This window comes from Salmo trutta, chromosome 1 (genome assembly GCF_901001165.1).
Source record: "Salmo trutta chromosome 1, fSalTru1.1, whole genome shotgun sequence".
Classification (NCBI taxonomy): domain Eukaryota; kingdom Metazoa; phylum Chordata; class Actinopteri; order Salmoniformes; family Salmonidae; genus Salmo; species Salmo trutta.
The window spans coordinates 26,708,582-26,727,248 of NC_042957.1; the positions used below are offsets into that span (position 1 = coordinate 26,708,582).

General features: G+C 43.5%; 1 protein-coding gene across 1 annotated transcript; it reads right to left on the bottom strand.

The window, feature by feature from the left end:
* Positions 1-225: 225 nt before the first annotated feature.
* On the bottom strand, positions 226-8,729 carry LOC115192535 (feline leukemia virus subgroup C receptor-related protein 1). Its single transcript, XM_029751158.1, has 10 exons — positions 7,646-8,729; positions 7,322-7,466; positions 6,888-7,028; positions 6,245-6,312; positions 4,195-4,298; positions 3,337-3,447; positions 2,803-2,908; positions 2,340-2,451; positions 2,028-2,095; positions 226-1,494 (listed from the first exon to the last, which is right to left on the bottom strand). The coding sequence occupies exons 1-10, from the start codon at positions 8,306-8,308 to the stop codon at positions 1,408-1,410; spliced, it is 1,605 nt and encodes a 534-aa protein (XP_029607018.1). The 5' UTR covers positions 8,309-8,729; the 3' UTR covers positions 226-1,407.
* Between the last annotated feature and the right edge of the window lie 9,938 nt (positions 8,730-18,667).

Here is an 18,667-nt window from a genome sequence, read left to right on the forward strand (position 1 = left end):
ATAGCAGCAAAGGGGGGACCAACTCCATATTAATGCCCATGATTTTGGAATTAGATGTTCGACGAGCAGGTGTCTACATACTTTTGGCGATGCAGTGTACATAGTGTATATAATTAGTTCAGTTTGGATGTACTCATTCTTAATTGGGGACAAATAAGAATGAGTGTCTATGCAAGGATTACATGTAATAACATTATTAATTTCAGTGGTCTTTGAAATACCAAGTGCTTGGTAAATGGAATACATTTTAAGAAAGATAAATAAATAATTGAGACATAACTACATTGCTATAGAAAATGTAACAAGTTCACTATCAAAATTAGAAAAAAGCAATGAAATGTTATGAATGTCCATATATAAATGGTACTTCTTCATTATTCAGAACTAAGTAAAATGCTAGAAAAGGAAAACATCCGTCAACCAAATAAAAAAATGTCTACAGTCATAAGTAGCTAAATAATAACATTCGCTCTGACACTCAAATATGAATAATTAGAAGCACATATCCTGCAGGAAGCAGGATAACATATAAACACCTATGGATTGGATCTTCTGATTAATGATTGGATGAGAGGAATTATTCCTGTTAAAACAAAGGAAATACAAGAGCCAATACAGTGGTTTAGAAATGTGCTGGGAGATGGCTACTGTGCATAGTGCTTAAAGACACAGAGTGACCTATATAAGCTCCTGTGAAGGTTTGGAGATGTTTGAATTGTGATGCTGCAGTCATTATGACTCCTGTTTGTGCTTCATCATCCACACAGCATTCTTAGTATTTCCACAATATCCCTCTAGGTGGCGCTGCTATACCATTAGCGACCTATCTCGGCAGAACAATTATCTGTGCCATGTATTCAACAAACGTATCAATGTTTTAACACTTTCAAAAGCATTCATGTAAGTAATATACTGAAAAGTAGATTGTGCATGTTGCACCTTTGCCATATGCTTTGTGCACCTTGTGTGTCATATTTGGTCCATATTTGTATGAATGGCTTAAATCTCAAGACAAGTAACAATGATCATCCTCACAGGCCAAGGCAGGTCAGAGATCCTACATTCTATGCTCCCGTGTGGTTCTGTATAATGACTTAAATAGGTTTAAATAAGCACCACTTCATGAACCAGAGATGATGGTGATTGTAGAGACAGTAGTGGATCATCAAGCAGAAGAAGCAGGGGGACTATGGGAAGTCTGAAACGTGTAGTTGAGTGCTTATAGTTTACCTGTCTGTAAACAAATCATGGCTCAGCTAAAACCACTACAGTAAAAACATTATCATAATAACACATTACAAGATACAATCAAGAGAAAAGGGAGATTTCAAGTAACCTCAGGAAACTTTGTTGAATGCGCTGTAGGCCTCCGAAATGTTCAGTAGATTGTTAAGCGACCTATTTGGGTTACAGTGAGGTCTCCTGGGAAAAGCTGACTGAAGTTTCCATCTTGGCGCCATTGGTTGGCTTGTCTGATAGGCACTTAGTAGTGACCTAAGACAAGAAGAGAGGAAGATATCTTTAATTAAAGTCTTACATAGTCCTTTCATGAGACGAGTCCTCTCATCACTCAAGTGGCTAGTAACAATGGCATAAGCCAATCACTGTTCATTAAACCAACACAGTGGGGTGCATAATCACATAGCCAAATTCTAACGTCATAGGGTATCTCAACTGCCTGAAGACTATTTCAAATAATGCATTGAAAATACATTGATTAAAATGTTTTATTTTCTTTCACTCTGCTCTCTGCATGATACAGATTCACATTAGACGAGGCCGGCAGAAAGACTGTTCTGTCTTTTGATGTTTACCTGGGTCTTGATGTGGGCAATCTCATGACATATGAGACAGCTTCAAAATAGCTGTCAATGTGAAAGAACAAGCAGACTAGTGACCTGACCTCTGCGTGTGATATATCATTCAAGGAAAAGGTCACAAGTGATTGAGAGGAGGGTGACCTTTCAGCAGAAAGAAAAAAGAAGAGAGAAAATCTCTCTGAGGGAAAGGGAGAGAACGTGACTTACTGCTTGAAGAGTTTTGCTGTCAATGCCCATGTTGACATTGTTCCTTTTCAGTTCTGATTTTATTAAGGCTGAAACAAACAAGAGAAAGTAATTAAGAGAGCCTCAAACAATATATAAACATAGACATGTGTGGCGTAGCCTTCATAGTATTGTTATGTATTTTATTGTATTATATTGTATTCTCAGTCTGTTTCAGTTTTCATAGCAGAAGGTGAATCATATGGAAGACATGCATACTCCACAGAACAGAGCAGAACAGATGAGTGCAGAACAGATGAGTGTGGAACAGATCAGAGCAGTGAGCCAACCGACCTGTAAGAAAGATACCCAGGAAGATCCAGACACAGAGAAACAGGTTCCCAGCCAGGGGTGTATAGTCTGTTGTCAGTTTCCCCTGGATCAAAGTAAAAAGAATCCCAAAGATCTGAGGGAAGAAGGTGATATGAGAGTGAGAAAAACATTGTACACCTGTATTGTCTCAAGGGTATACAAGCATTATACTAACTGGCAAAACAGATTGCCTTCCCACTTGGCAAAGAAGCTTAACCTGTATGAAGAATCAGAATAGAAAGTATACACTGTGTGGATATATACTTGTTTGAAAATGGGTGTGGTTAGGGTAAGGTTACACAATATCCTGTTAAGAGGAGGACACATTTTGTGTTGTATGAGAATGCACAAAGTATTTACCTGAAAAAATCTCTGGAGGCAGTCACACATGGTTCCACAAACAATGAAAAAGACTTGTGATTGTTAGCACGTGCTTGGGGCTTACCTGTGCAAACGCATTAAGGAGACCAGAGGATGTCCCTTCCGATTCAGGATATGTAATTTCAACCCCAAATTCAAAGCCAAGAGGAAGGTAACCTGTCATGAAGAACCTACAGAATGACAGAATCATACCAGTGAACCGTGGCAGCCCTCAGGGAAAACAGACTGCTTTATCTTGATAACGTTGTTTTGGTTGAACATAGCCTCTGGCCGCTACATAGGTAATAAAGTGACATTGTGTGTGTGACTGTTTACCTTCAAAACATACAAGAGCAAGAGGAACTGATGACAAAATAAGCAACGGCAAGAAAAGAAGGTGCCTGTTTTTTAACGCCATACCGTTCACTAGATCTTCATGTTGACGCAATGTGCAACATTGGCAATTATAACTATATTACTTCTTAATTATCATTTCAAGAACTTATTTACAATTTTAGAACAAACCAGGTCGTCATTGTAAATAAGAACGTGTTCTTAATTGACTTACCTGTATAAATAAAAGTGAAATAAGAAAAAATACAAAGAAGGTTTATCTTACCCCAGCACCCCAGCAGTGAAGAATACCAGGTAGATACTGTTGAGGTTCAGAGTGAAGCTGAACAGCACCATACCAATGAAAGACAGGATGTAGACTATCAGAGTGGTCATTCTGAGGAACAAGCACAGGACAGACAGAACATCGTTGGGAATAAAAGTGGATGTTCTATACAGAGGCTCACAATTGAAGAGGAAAAAGGCCGATATTATGGGCAGGGAAAATGTACAACATCACTCCCACCTTCATCATTCTCTCTATGTCTCAGGGACTTACTGTACATAGCCTATATAAGTTGACTTCATTATGAATTACTTCATTGCTTGCTAAAATGTCACTGATTCTAACCATTGGTTTCATACCCAACCCAGCACCTGTATGAATAGCATATCAGAACACATCACACTTCTCCAGAGGATAATAAGTTAAGCAGGGGGTGACTTTCAGAGCAAATGAGAATGCTCAGTCATGTGAGAAATCTCCCTAAATCCGATTAGTCAAACTGACTTGCATTAAGAGCATGTTACTACAAACCTGTGTTAATTGGATCTGAACTGGCAGGACATCATTTTTGGAATGTACAGCAGGCTGCTTATCTAAAGGATGAGTTGAAACTCATACACTTCAGAGTTTGTCTTTACAACACTTCCCTTTCTAGTAACCGCAGAGTACTGTATGTCCACAAAAAAGCCACAGCAGTGCACAAAGTCTTCAGAAATAACCGTAATGCTTTTAATAGACATACTGTAACTGCCTTCTGCAACTCACAACTTCATCATGTGCAACATAGTTTAATGACTGTGTCACCGAAGAATGTAGTGATTTATGTCACTGGCAGTTGGGCTTGGGGACGGTACCTACTTGTAGGTTTTGGTGTGGTCCAGCCACAGTCCACAGATGATGGAGCCCACCATTCCAGCCACCACCAGGGTCAGGCCAATCCTGCCTGCATTAAGCTCCTGGTTCTGGGGTGAGGAGGTTGATGTTAGTGGAGGGTACAGAAGGCTTTTCCGGGGACATGTGTCACACTATCATATTCGCATGAAGGGCCACCCACCAAAAAAGGACCACCACCCATCAGAAAAGCCATTCCGTGACCCAGGAAACAAAACTGCAAAGTTTTAACATCATTACATAGATAGCTTTTTGAATATGAACACTGTGGTTCAAGACTTGTAAAAGTTTAACATTAGTTCAATATTATGAATCAAAGGTACAATTTCGAAATCATAGCGCATTTTGGGTAATTTCTCCCAGCAACATTATGAGGTTGACATGTCACACATGTTACGCTGTTCATGCTTACAGAAAGCAACATATTTATCGGACCAGAGGAATCCCAAAATAATAAAAGATTAGAAGTTGTTGAAACGTGCTAAACAAATTTTTCTCAGATGCCAAACCAGTGCTTTATGCGGCTGTCGGCACCTTGAATGTTTTGTGAGCTGTATTAGCTAGCAAACATTGTGCCGTCTTGAGTTTGGCTAGCAGGAAAAACAAAGCAATGATGGCCTTGTAGGCTAAATACTGCCAAAGCGACTTCTATTAACTCAGAAAACCAATGCACACGGTTAAAATATATTTCCTTATTTCAGGGTTCATCTCGATCAGTGAAGGACGGGTAAAGTGTTGCTTGAGCTTATGCAAGGGCGAACACCGAACGGACAAATAGTTCTCTGTTCTGTGTGCCAGTGTGCAGCAAAAGTAACCAAGGTGAAAAATGGCAACGTCAGAACATTGCTAGGGAAATTACCCAAGATGTGCTGTGATTTTGATGCTAAATATAGTAACTTTGATTAAAGATTGCGGTTTTACACGTTCTGAATGAGACAGTGTTCCTGTTCATAACATTATCTATATGTTTGATGGGTGGCTCTTGGACTAACATGGCTAAAGCGGAAAAACTCACCAGAAGCGGGCAGGCAGAGCAAGCAGACATAGGCGAATGGAAAGGACAGGACAGGCAGAACAGTGACTATATGCTAGCAGGATAGTCCATAACTCCAATCATCTTTGCTGATAGTGGTGTTTGGTTTCCATACATGGATGAATTGGTCTAATTTAGCATGTATGGTGAAGCCTCAACCCTTAGCTACCTCTTCCAGTTCAAATGAGCTCTAAAGAAAAGTTAATAATGACAACATTTGTATTGTTTTTGTGTGTCACTACAGCGCCTGCGATAAAACGCAAAAATAGAGACACTTTCTCACTGAGATAGGCGTTAAAGCAGACATCCCACCCGGCTTCAGTTGGGTCATTATAATTCAAAACAACGCATTCAAAAATAAATCACATACACACCTCGCATGCTCGCCTTTGGTGAGTTTAGGCCATAAGCTAAAACTGAAGGCTCAAGAGGACTGAAGACAAAATATGGCCTGGATGCATGTATACTTCAGAAAGAAAAGGAGAGCCGCACGCTCTAGGAGCTCAGATGCAATCATTTAATAACCAACGTTTCGACAGCCAAGCTGGATGCATGTATAAACCTTAAATCTGGTCACATGGTCTATCGGTTTAGGGGGTACAGTTCAGGGATTTATGGATAGTCTGGTGGGAAAGTGATGTTTACGTCATTTGACATTTTACAGTGAGAGGAGGCTGCTACTAGAGTTCACGGAATGTTGCTTGTCTTTCAGTCTTTCAACCAACCCCGACTGTCTCTCTCCTCCAAGGGTAGCAGGCATGCGTGAAAAGTGGCTATGAACTACGAACAGGAGACAATGGATTCCTGTCATGGTTTGAGCTCTCATTTAACTCCATCTGTTTACAGAGAAAGCCTTTTGCTTCAAGTCTTTTACTTTTGTGCCGTTCCAGAGCTTGTGTCTGATCTAGCTATGCATGTAGTTATCAACCTATCAAATAATCTTGATTTTCAGTAATTGGAACACACATTTTGTACTCCACTTACCTCGTAACAAGCCATAATCATCTGATTGAGAAGTGTTGACACAGAGTAGAAAGAACCAGTCATGATACCTAAAAGAAAATGTATTTATTTTACTGTTTTATCCCGACATAGTGATAAACTTCAATAATCTGTATAGTACACACAAAACCATGAAATTGAACTGAACACCAACAAAAGAAACTCAAATTCAAGAAAGGATTAGCTAAACTGAGTGTATATAACCGGACTGAGCACTGACTGGGCAGTCAGTCTGCCTTGGGGTGTATGGGGTTAAAGACAGATGGATCTCATAATGAACAACTATCCCCAGGAAACAATCAGTGGAATGGACAGAAGTCTATAACATTAGACTTTGAAGGACAGCACACAGGATAATTGGCCTGGCGCCAGATCTGTGTGCGCTTTGGTCAACACCTCAAAATGTCATTGTCACGTCATAAACTTTGTAATGACAACAAACACAACCGACGAGTTAGCTAAAGCACAGACCTGAGTCCAGGCTACTGGCAAGTAGTCAGGTGTCTCACCATAACTTTTAAGAAGCTTTAGGTTACTGCATGTAATACAGTAGTAATACCATAGTTATAGTGTAGTTACAAGATAAGGTGTAAGATAAGGGAAGATTATAAGTCATGTGTCTCACCATAACTGATGAGCAGTAGGATGAAAGGTTTGTTCTTGAACAGGTTGATGATGGACTGTCGGTAGGAGTAGTCTTCAGGAGCACAGTCAGGTAGGACAGCCTGAGCTTGGCTGGGAGGTAGTGGGGGTCTGTCTTCCATGACTAGGAGAGAAGTGGCATAGTCAACACTAACACTCTGTATTTGCAGCTATACAACATAATGGACAAGTGTTTCTCTCTGTTTCTTGCTTCAAAAGCTCTCAGTAGCATATGACTGCAATGACTCCTATGCAGTCCTGGTTTACAGTGGTATGTTTGAATGGTTGGTATGTTCGTATGGTGTCCGTAGCCTGTGGAGTTAGTTGCTACAGTGACTATGATGTGCTATCCATCGGGTGCATTTCTGCATAGTACCAATCCAGATGGCATTACAAGGCTTGTCTCAACTTAATTACCAATTACAGTCAAGATGAACAGAGCAGTGGAGACTACAGCCGTCCCATAAAACATAACGCTGATGTTGTGTCCCATCAACTCCTTGTCTTCCACAGTGTTGGGGACCAGGACAGGGGGAAGCAGGAAGCCAATAGCAGTGCCCAGCTAAAGAGGGATCAGACAAATTCATCAATGTCACACATACTCCATCAAAATACAGAAATGTAATTTTTATACAGCAGTAAAACATGTACACAGCATTAGCCTGTAACGTTTACAATGTGATTAGGCTAAAGGATTCACTAAAAGCCCCCCCCATCACATGACTCAATAGGCCTACACACCTGGTTACCTAGAACGGCTGTTGCACATGCGGTAGACACCTCCTTCGGGCCAAACCACACTGATGCAATCCTAGAGGGCAGCCCGAGGATGAAGACTTGGGCTACGGAACATATTATCTGTGCAGTCACTGTTACACCGAAAAGATCGGGCCGGACGCTGGCGCATTTCACCCACGCGCCGACGCAGTTCAAACCCGCGCCCATAAGGGCTGTCAATTTCAGTCCTTTTTTATCCAGTAACCATGTTGCGGGGAAGATCAAAGGCACATACGCCACCATGTATACAATTGACAGCCAATCGATCTTGTCTCTGGATACATTGTAGAAGTGGGCGAAAATGTTGGTGATGCTGCTGTACTGGATCCATTGAAATGCGTTGACGAGGGAGTAGAGGCTGAACACAGCTAAAACGGCGAATCTTCTCCAAAAGAGCTTAGTTTCGATACATTTTTCATCTCCAGGAAGCATAGCCTGTTTCTCATCTGGAGGCATCTCCTGTTCCAACGCCTTCGAGTCCAGTTCTGTCAGATGTGCCGCTCCATTCGTTAGGTCGGAGTACTGATCCCCGGTTGGGACTGCTCTGTTATGCACCGGCGTCTTGATGTCTATTTCAGATGCGTTGTCAAGCCGCAAATGCTCCTGGACTAACTCGCCAGCCACCATGATGCTGGGCCGACGTTGCTTATCTCTTTACCTTATAGTCAGGAAGTACGTTTACACAAAAAAGGGCAGAGCCAACATTCAGTTAGTAGGTAATACAACAACTATTCATACCGTTTAGAAAAATACCTTTTAAAATGCTGTTGGCTATCTGTATTATTTCCTCTCATATAAAGCGCCTTCTTTCGCATGGTAGCCTATATCGGTGGCGCTTTAGTGGATGCGCAGAGGATGGGGGCAGGGTGCATTTACATCACACAACTCACACATGGAGGCCTTCCGATGATGACTCCGACCAATCAAAATGGAGGATTTGGAGGGCTCTCCGGAGGGACGGTGTTGTAGTCGCTCTAACTCTACAGTACGGTTATGATCCCCAACCAGTCCCAAATATGTGAACGAAACAAGTGCGCACCGGCCTTTATGCATGGTAGATGAAGAAAAAATATTGTGATAATAATTTGCTGTTATTCAAATAAACTGCATAATTTACAGATTGGCATTGAGGTTGTTCAAAGGTGGTATCATTCGTTAGTGACACATGGTCTCCTCAATTATCTCTCCCTAATCCGAATCTCAGTTTAATCCAGTCGGCCTGCCTAGCCTATTGGACACTCGCACTAGAAAGCTAACGTTTAGACAATGTGTAATGAAATCATCCACTTCAATGACAGGCCTAAAAATGATATTTGCACAGTTAATTGTAGGCCTTAATAGCTACAATAGATTTATAGATGGGATGTCACACTTTTATTAGGCCAGGGCCAGGGGCGAAAATCTGATATCAACTTTGGGGGGGACAATTACATGAAATTTTCTCAAGAGCAATTCCTGAGGGGGACACCAAAAGTAGTGCTGTAACACATAGCCTACATTGTAATATGGTAAATGTATATTGAGGAACCAAAGAAGTAAGGTGTTTGCCGTACTCCTAACTACCGGTACCCAAAACTACACAACTACTCACAACCACAATACCATTGCCTTTAACAAATCTTAGTTCAGTCACCAGTTTAAGTTGAGAGTGGGGGTATCCATGGCATTTTCCAATTATGTTCCTATTTTACAAGTCTAAAAAATTCAGAACCTTTCATAATGTTGCCAAACAAAGACTCAACAAACTTACCTGAGACTCCGTCTCTGCCAGTCTGTCCCTGCATATCTGTCCCCAACTGTGCTGTCTGTGTGCCATCTGTTGCCTGCTCTGCCTAATGACATCATTGTGAAACATTTCCATTATAATTTAATTTCTTTCTTATGAACCTTTTATCAACTAGTCTTTGAGATATTAGGCTACTATGGTTCTTACTTTGCATTTTGGTGTTTTGTAAAATTCTCTGATGTCCGTCTTTTATTTTTCTGCCATTTTTCTACCTGGCTGGCTGGCTACACACACACACAGTGTGTAGGTTATTTACAGTAGGAGATGGGCTTCTATCATCTTATATTTTATCATTCTATTTGGGCTTTGATCTAAAAGGTAGCTAGCAAATGTGAAACGGATTAAAATGACAAGAGTTGACAGCTGTATGAGTTCACCATTTACACAACATATGCTGCAACCTTTTGTAATTTTAATAGTTTGTTTCATATTGGCTGGCTTCCAACAATAGCTGAATTTGCAAAGCTAGCGAGCACCAATTCAGTTTCAGTGGTGTTTGCTATAATCTTTGCTACCCGGGTTAAATTAAATAAATAAATAAAAGTTCCCTTGCGACAATTTAGCTTTTGCAACGAGACCATTAAATATATTTAAGACAATGGTAGAAGAGAGTGTAGTTCTGTTCAGTTTGGACTTCAGTTTATCGCTAACCTTATCACAGGGACTTTGAAGCACTAACTTACATCATCTGCATGCTGATCTCGGAATAAATTGACGATAGCAAAGATTCCACTCTTTGACGCGGCCACATAAATGGAATAGGTACTAGCTAGCTTAATAGTTAATATTTGCGCACTAGCTCTGCATATTCAGCTAGTGTGTGTGCGCGATTGACTGGATTAACCTCACGTCAGTTACGTTCATTGAGTGCCTTTCAGACAGTGGCTACGACCCCTCTGTTACCTTGCCAGTGGATCAAACCATTGTGAGGAAAAGGGTGGGGGGGGGGGTCGCAATCTTTTGAAACTTAAAAACGCGCTATTAAGTGTCTATAATCAGCACAATTGCTTTCATTGCGTATTATTAATATTATTTAAATGACATAGTTATGTTTCAGTGATATATTGGGGGGGACAAATCATATTTTTCCCAGGATGGGGGGGTTGTGTCCCCCCCGTCCCCCCGGGGATTTCCGCCCCTGGCCCAGGCATAAAACGCGGGTCTTCAACTCATCCTCAGATTTACCCATTTTAAAAAGGTTACTTTTCAAGAGCCACTGGCATCCGTAACTCAGTTCCACCATATCATTAGGAATTATAATAATTTAGTAATTTAATTGGATCTGTGCGATGTCACAGTTAGCTTTGTTGCGCGAAATTCTCAGGTTTCTAAATCCATGGAAGCCGCAGCAGGGCTAGAAGGAAAAAAAGCGCTCATTATAACACCTCATTATACACCACATAATTTGGCTGCTATTTGCTATAGTGCAGTGGCGACCCATCATTCAGGGCAGGTGGGGCAGAACCCCAGCTGTTTTAGCCCCACCTGTGTATGTCACGTCCTGGCCAGTATAAGGGTTAATTGGTATTGTAGTTTGGTCAGGACGTGGCAGAGGGTATTTGTTTTATGTGGTTAGGGGTGGTGTGTTTGTTGTAGGGCAGTTGATTTAGGTATTCCGGGGTTTTTGGGCACTGTTTGATTTTCATGTATTCTATGTTTAGTCTAGTGTGTCTGTTTCTATGTTTGGTTTCATTGGGTGCCCAAGGTAGTCTCCAATCAAGTTGTAAAAACATCTCAAGGATGATCAATGGAAACAGGATGCACCTGAGCTCAATTTCGAGTCTCATAGCAAAGGGTCTGAATACTTATGTAAATAAGGTGTTTCTGTTTTTATTTTTTCAAAAAAATGTTTTTTGCTTTGTAATTATGGGGTATTGTGTGTAGATTGATGAACCCCAAAAAATGTAATCCATTTCAGAATAAGGCTGTAATGTAACAACATTTTCAAAAAGTCAAGGGGTCTGAATACTTTCAGAATGCACTGTATATTAAGTTAATAAAGCTGCATACAAACATGGTCTCCTTTTTGCTTTCTTGAATAAGGCAGCTCCAAAATGCAGGTGTTTCAGCCTAGCTCAGTGCTTTCTGTGGTTGAGGTGCAGCCATCAGAAAATACAACACATATGTGTTCGTAATCTTCTCTAATTGCGCAGTGATTGGTTGAGTGTTCTATCACTCATGGGGACACTACGTCACCGCAGAATCTACAGGGTGAGCTAGGCAATTCAAGCCCCCTTGGGTGCTGCCATAGATTTACATTCAAAGTCCCCATCCAAGAAGGCTCAAGATCATTGGCCAACAGATAAAATGATGTCAAATCACGTTATATCTACCATAGCGTTGATTGGACTGATCATGCCAACATTATATTTTCAAAATCTTAGCTAGCAAGCTTGACAAGCAGTCATCATAATGAATCATGTCGACAATCTACTGGAAAATAATTTTCAACCTTTTTATATGAAGAGAAATTATAGATAAAACGTATCGGTGCTCATCGGCCATTGGACATAAACATTACACAACAAGTCAGAAAATTGCAACTTCAACAATGAATGGTTTGGAAGGAATCAGTGGCTAACTGCAAGCGTTGCAAAGCAATCACTATTTTGCGTCCTCTGCCTGCTATTCGGCGGAGAGGGTGTGTGGTTCAAGTCTGGATTTAAGGATTTAAAACATCTATCGCTTAAGAGGATAAACATTCACACACAACACCATGGGCCAGAAAAGGTTGAATACATTGGCCATGCTGTCAATCCAGCATGACTTCTGCCGCTTTCAAAACAACTGGAAACTCGGAATTGGGAAATGTCAGACTTCAGTGAGTTCAAAACAACTGGAAACTGGGAAAATAGGTTTTGAATGGTCATCCAACTCGGAATTCCAAGTCAGGAAATCAGGCCTCTTTCTAGAGCTCCAACCTGAAGATCACTGATATCATGATTTTATCTTGTTTTTTTAAAAAGATTTCCCAGATGTCATGAAAGCACCATGAATCCAGAGAATGCTAGACTTTGATGACAAAATTTGCCCACAAGAAGGACCGCCGTGCTACCTTCCTGTTCATGTGAGCATAGCACAATCCAAAAAATGTATTGTATGCTGCTACATACATGATTTAATATACCAGGGAGATATGCATACTGTAGCTAAGAAAATAATACTAAGTGTATGTTGTGTAGTAAGCTGTTAGTAGCCCATGTGTCTCACCCTAATAATTTGGTCCCTCTTCCCGTCAGAACTTAGCCTACTGTTCTGAATTAGTGGTGCACATGTAGCCTATAGCCTATTTTAGAGAAATGTCATCATCGAATATTGTAAAAGCTTTCGTTGTCTGCTCATTTGCCCCCGTTATTTATTCTTCTGTTCTGACTCAGTGTACAGGGATAAAACTGTAAGAGCGGCCCAAGTTCTGAATTCTGTCGCTGTACATTTCAAAAGTCCTGAACAAATAGTTATATTGACTACGTCCGTCTTAACTTGCTCCTCGAAATTACGGCTTGCCTCTAATCCGCTCATTGTTCCTCATGGCATAGTTTGTACATCTCAATTGTTATAGGCCTATTGCTTATATAGGTCTATCTCATTAGTGCTGTGTCTTATTGGTCGATTTAGGCAATGTTGGAAGGATTTAATTGTTTTGCTTACTTTGTGTATTATAATTAGCTCATGTGATTTTCTTCATGAGGAGGGGATACTATATAATGTTGTTGGGTCTGTTACCATGTGACAGTCTCTTCCCATTCAAATATTTGTTTTCAACAAAAAGTTCAGTAATATAATCCATGTAATTCCTGTTGATATAGCGAGGGTTGTTTTGTTTGTGCAATGCGCTGTCTGTGGGTCGGTATACTGTCTATAAAAGTGGATCATATTTTCCGTCCCTTTTAGACCACATAGGCCTGATAAAGTATTTCAAATGGTAGGCTAACTGCGTCTCTCTCTTCTCTCTCTTACTCTGTGCTGACTTAAAGAAGAGTAACGTTAAGGCTGCAAAATCTCGCTGAATCTTCTGTACTAACATCTATCAGAATTTCTGTCTGTGTCCATTTTGAAAGTGCAGACCGAATAGGCCTACCTCGTGCAGCACGTTTGCATGCACTTGCTTATACTTGGAGCTAAGTGTTAATGATATAAAAACAAACTTTATGAATTTACTCAACATAAATGTACTAATGTTTTTGTATGGTGCAAAAGTCAAAACTCTATGTTGGCGTTCATTATTATTGAAGGAGATTCTTATCAACTTGCACAAATCCTCAAGGAGTCAGTAGAAACCACATTTGTTTATGCAAGTCAGGCATATCAGCTATGATTTTTTTTTAAAGCAGTAAATGAGGCTGAATGAACTGTTTCGCTGCCAGACGAGGCTCTGCTGATAGCCAGGTGTAGCCGTGGTAAGGAATCACTCCATGGCGCTGAAAGGAAAGCTCCACTGCCGGGAGAGCTTTTTGTACTGTAGGCCTTAACCGTTTTGTGGGCACCGTTTTTCACCGTTATAGCAATTAATCTTTTTATGTGTGTGTTTTGTTGTGTAGTGGCTTTGCTGGCATGCATCTAAAAAAAATTTTTTCGTTTGCCCCACCAATATTTACATGCTGAAATTGCCACTGCTACAGTGGTGTTAGAAAGCTTGGTTATGGGAAAGAGCAGAGAAGATACATTTTGACTGTCATTTGCAAATCGTCTGCGACTTCAAGTCGCTCCAGGGCAGAGACTCCGGAGCAACGGTCCCGTTTTGGACAGCAGGACAGGTCACCAAATACCAGGAGCGAAAACGTAAGCATTGCCATCGTCATAGCCAATGATTGCTGATTTTATGTGTGACCATAGACATTGACGTTAGTGTCTGCTGACTGTCAGGATTTCTGGATTATGCTATGACATGTTTTTCCCACCGTGAACGTGGTCTTTAAAATTCTGCTCAAATTGAAACCATGTGATGACTAATAATAAAAACTCATGGATAGTGACATTTTTATATTTTCCCTTTTCGAGGGCCACCTGGTATGAACCAGAGGAACAAAAGGCCCACCTTGGTCCGAGTGGTGCAGTGGGCTCTCAAGTGGCGCAGCGGTCTAAGGCACTGCGTCTCACTGCAAGCGGCGTCACTACAGTCCCTGAATAGAATCCAGGCTGAATCACATCTGGCCGTGATTGGTAGTCCCATAGGGCGGTGCACAACTGGCTGGTGTGTTTACAGGAATATTCAATCTCTCCCTATCCCAGTCTGCTGTCCCCACATGCTTCAAGATGGCCACCATTGTTCCTGTATCCAAGAAGGCAAAGGTGACTGAACTTAATCACTATCGCCCTGTAGCACTCACCTCTGTCATCATGAAGTGCTTTGAGAGATTAGTCAAGAATCATATCACCTCTAGCTTACCTGCCACCCTAGACCCACTTCAATGTGCTTACCACCCCAAAAGATCCACAGACGATGCAATCGCCATCACTCTGCACACTGCCCTATCCCATCTGGACAAGAGGATTACCTATGTAAGAATGCTGTTAAGTGACTATAGCTCAGCATTCAACACCATAGTACCCTCCAAGCTCATCGTTAAGCTCGAGGCCCTGGTGTCACGGGCGTCGTATGAATTGGACCAAAATGCAGTGGGAACAGGTAAACTCATCTTCTTATTTTATTAAAGAAGGAAAACAAAAGAAACACGTATACAAAAACAACAAACGACACTAAACAGTCCCATCAGGTGCATGAACACAAAACAACTACCCACAAATCCCATAGAAAAAACACCCCTCTTAAATAGGACCTTCAATTAGAAGCAACGAGGAGCAGCTGCTTCCAATTGAAGGTCAACCCAATAAACACGACATAGAAATAGACATACTAGAACTAACATAGAAATAGCCTAACATAGAACACAGCCCAACAAACCCCGAAAAACTCTAAACAAACACCTCCTGCCACGCCCTGACCAAACTACAATAACAAACAACTTATTTTACTGGTCAGGACGTGACAGTACCCTCCCCCCCCCCCCAAAGGTACAGACCCCGGAAGCACCTCACACAAAAAATAAACACAAAAAATAAACCCCAACACAAAAATAATCCTAAACTAAAGGGAGGGAAGGGAGGGTGGCCACCGTCACCGACGGTTCTTGTGCTACACACCCCCCCAACCTCCTACTACGGAGGTGGCTCAGGCTCCGGCCTTACACCCCAACCTAACCTGTCCACTCCCACTAAATGCTTATTATATTTTACCCCTCCCGAAGTCTCTGGACTAAGGCGCATGCTGATGTGACCTCGGGCTGATGTGCGTCGCTGGAGACCTCGGGCTGATGCGCGTCGCTGGAGACCTCGGACTGGAGGGCGACTCTGGGAGCTCCGGACTGGAGGGCGACTCTGGGAGCTCCGGACTGGAGGGCGACTCTGGCTGCGCCGGTTCCGGACTGGAGGGCGACTCTGTCGGTTCCGGACTGTGGGCCGTCTCTGTCGGTTCCGGACTGTGGGCCGTCTCTGTCGGTTCCGGACTGTGGGCCGTCTCTGTCGGCTCCGGACTGTGGGCCGTCTCTGTCGGCTCCGGACTGTGGGCCGTCTCTGCTGGCTCCGGACTGTGGGCCGTCTCTGCTGGTTCTGGACTGTGAGCCGTCTCTGCAGGCTCCGAACTGTGGGCCATTTCTAGACGGGGAACTATCGCCGGAAGCTCTGGACGGGGCACTGTTGCCGGACACTCTGGACGGGGCACTGTTGCCGGACACTCTGGACGGGGCACTGTTGCCGGACACTCTGGACGGGGCACTGTTGCCGGACAATCTGGACGAGGCACTGTTGCCGGACAATCTGGACGGGGCACTGTTGCCGGACACTCTGGACGGGGCACTGTCATCGGAAGTTCTGGACGGGGACTGCGCACTGAAGGCCTGATGCGTGGGGCTGGCTTAGGAGGCGCCAGCCTAGGGACATGCACCACAGGGCTAGTGCGAGGAGCAGGAGCAGGATGAGCTGGACTGAGCTGACACACTGGAGGCCTGGTGAGTGGTGCTGGCTTTGGAGGCGCCAGACTAGAGACACGCATCTCAGGGCTAGTGCGAGGAGCAGGAACTGGATACACCGGGCCATGAGTAGGCACTGGAGGTCTGGAGCGCACCGCCTGCACAACCCATCCTGGCTGGATGGTAACAGTAGCCCTGCACGAGCGGAGTGCTGGCACAGGGCGAACTGGGCTGTGCAGAGGCCTGATGGCTGCCGTGCGTAGAGCAGGCGTAGGGTAGCCTGGGCCTAGGAGGCGCACTGGTGGCCAGATGTGCTGCGCAGGCATCCTCCTACAGGCTGGATGCCCACTCTAACACGGCACTTGCGAGGGGCTGGGATCGCTCGCACCGGACTGTGCGTGCGCATGGGCGAGATCGTGCGCACTTCCGCATACACCGGTGCTCTTCTGATCCGCTGCTCCCCATAATAAGCACGGGAGTTGGCTTAGGGCTCACCCTTGGCCCAGCCAAACTACCCGTGTGCCCCCCCCAAAAAAATTATTGGGGGTGCCTCTCAGGCTTCCTTGGTAGCCGTGTCCCAGCATAGCGTTCTCTGTCCTCTCCAGCCTTTCTCCATGGTCCTTCACCCGCTAGTATCTTCTCCCAAGTCCAAAACTCCTTATAGCTCTGCTGCTGCTCCTTCCTCCGCTGCTTGGTCCGTTGGTGGTGGGTAGTTCTGTCACGGGCGTCGTATGAATTGGACCAAAACGCAGCGAGAACGTGTAAACTCATCTTCTTATTTTATTAAATAAGTAAAACAAAAGAAACACGTATACAAAAACAACAAACGACACAAAACAGTCCCGTCAGGTGCAGGAACACAAAACAGGAAACAACTACCTACAAATCCCATAGAAAAAACACCCCTCTTAAATATGACCTTCAATTAGAAGCAACGAGGAGCAGCTGCTTCCAATTGAAGGTCAACCCAATAAACACCACATAGAAATAGACATACTAGAACTAACATAGAAATAGACTAACATAGAACATAGCCCAACAAACCCCGAAACAGTCTAAACAAACACCCCCTGCCACGCCCCGACCAAACTACAATAACAAACAACCACTTTTACTGGTCAGGACGTGACACCTGGGTCTGAACCCCGCCCTGTGCAACTAGGTCCTGGACTTCCTGATGGGCCGCCCCCAGGTGGTGAAGGTAGGAAACATCACCTCCACTCCGCTGATCCTCAACACTGGGGCCCCACAAGGGTGCATGCTCAGCCCCCTCCTGTACTCCCCGCCTCCAACTCAATCATCAAGTTTGCAGAAGACACAACAGTAGAATGCTTGATTACCAATGATGACGAGACAGCCTACAGGGAGGAGGTGAGGGATCTGGGAGCCTGGTGCCAGGAATGTGACCTCTCACTCAACGTCAACAAAACAAAGGAGATGATTGTGGACTTCAGGAAACAGCAGAGAGTGCACCCCCCTATCTACATCGATGGGACCACAGTGTAGAAGGTGGAAAGCTTCAAGTTCCTTGGCGTACACATTACTGACAAACTGAAATGGACCACACAGACAGACAGTGTGGTGAAGAGGGTGCAACAGAACCTCACCAACCCTCACAAACTTTTACAGATGCACAATTGAAAGCATCCTGTCGGGCTGTATCACCACCTGGTACGGCAACTGCACTGACCGCAACCGCAAGGCTCTCCAGAGGGTGGTGCGGTCTGCCCAACGCATTACCGGGGGCAAACCACCCACCCTCCAGAACCCGATGTCACAGGAAGGCCAAAAAGAACATCAAGGACATCAACTACCCGAGCCACTGCCTGTTCACCACGCTATCATCCAGAAGGCGAGGTCAGTACAGGTGCATCAAAGCTGGAACCAAGAGACTGAAAAACAGCTTCTATCTCAAGGCCATCAGACTGGGCTCATGAGTGGTGCAGCGGTCTAAGGTACTGCATCTCAGTGCAAGAGGCGTCACTGGAGTCCCAGTTTCGAATCCAGGCTGCATCCCATCCGGCCGTGATTAGGTGTCCCATAGGGTGGCTCACAATTGGTCCAGCATCGTCCGGGTTTGGCCGGGGTAGGCTGTCATTGTAAATAAGAATTTGTTCTTAACTGACTTGCCTAGTTAAATAAAATAAGAATAAATACAAATTAAACAGTCATCACTTCTACATTAGAGGCTGCTGTCTATAGGCATAGACTAGAAATCACTGGCCACTTTAAGGA

Excerpts from the sequence above, each read along its gene's own strand:
- LOC115192535 (XM_029751158.1), bottom strand. The coding sequence starts at position 8,308 with ATGGTGGCTGGCGAGTTAGTCCAGGAGCATTTGCGGCTTGACAACGCA. Across the intron at positions 3,448-4,194 it reads GACCACACCAAAACCTACAA|AATGACCACTCTGATAGTCT; the intron begins GTAGGTACCGTC and ends CTTGTTCCTCAG. Across the intron at positions 2,909-3,336 it reads TTCACTGCTGGGGTGCTGGG|GTTCTTCATGACAGGTTACC; the intron begins GTAAGATAAACC and ends GTCATTCTGTAG.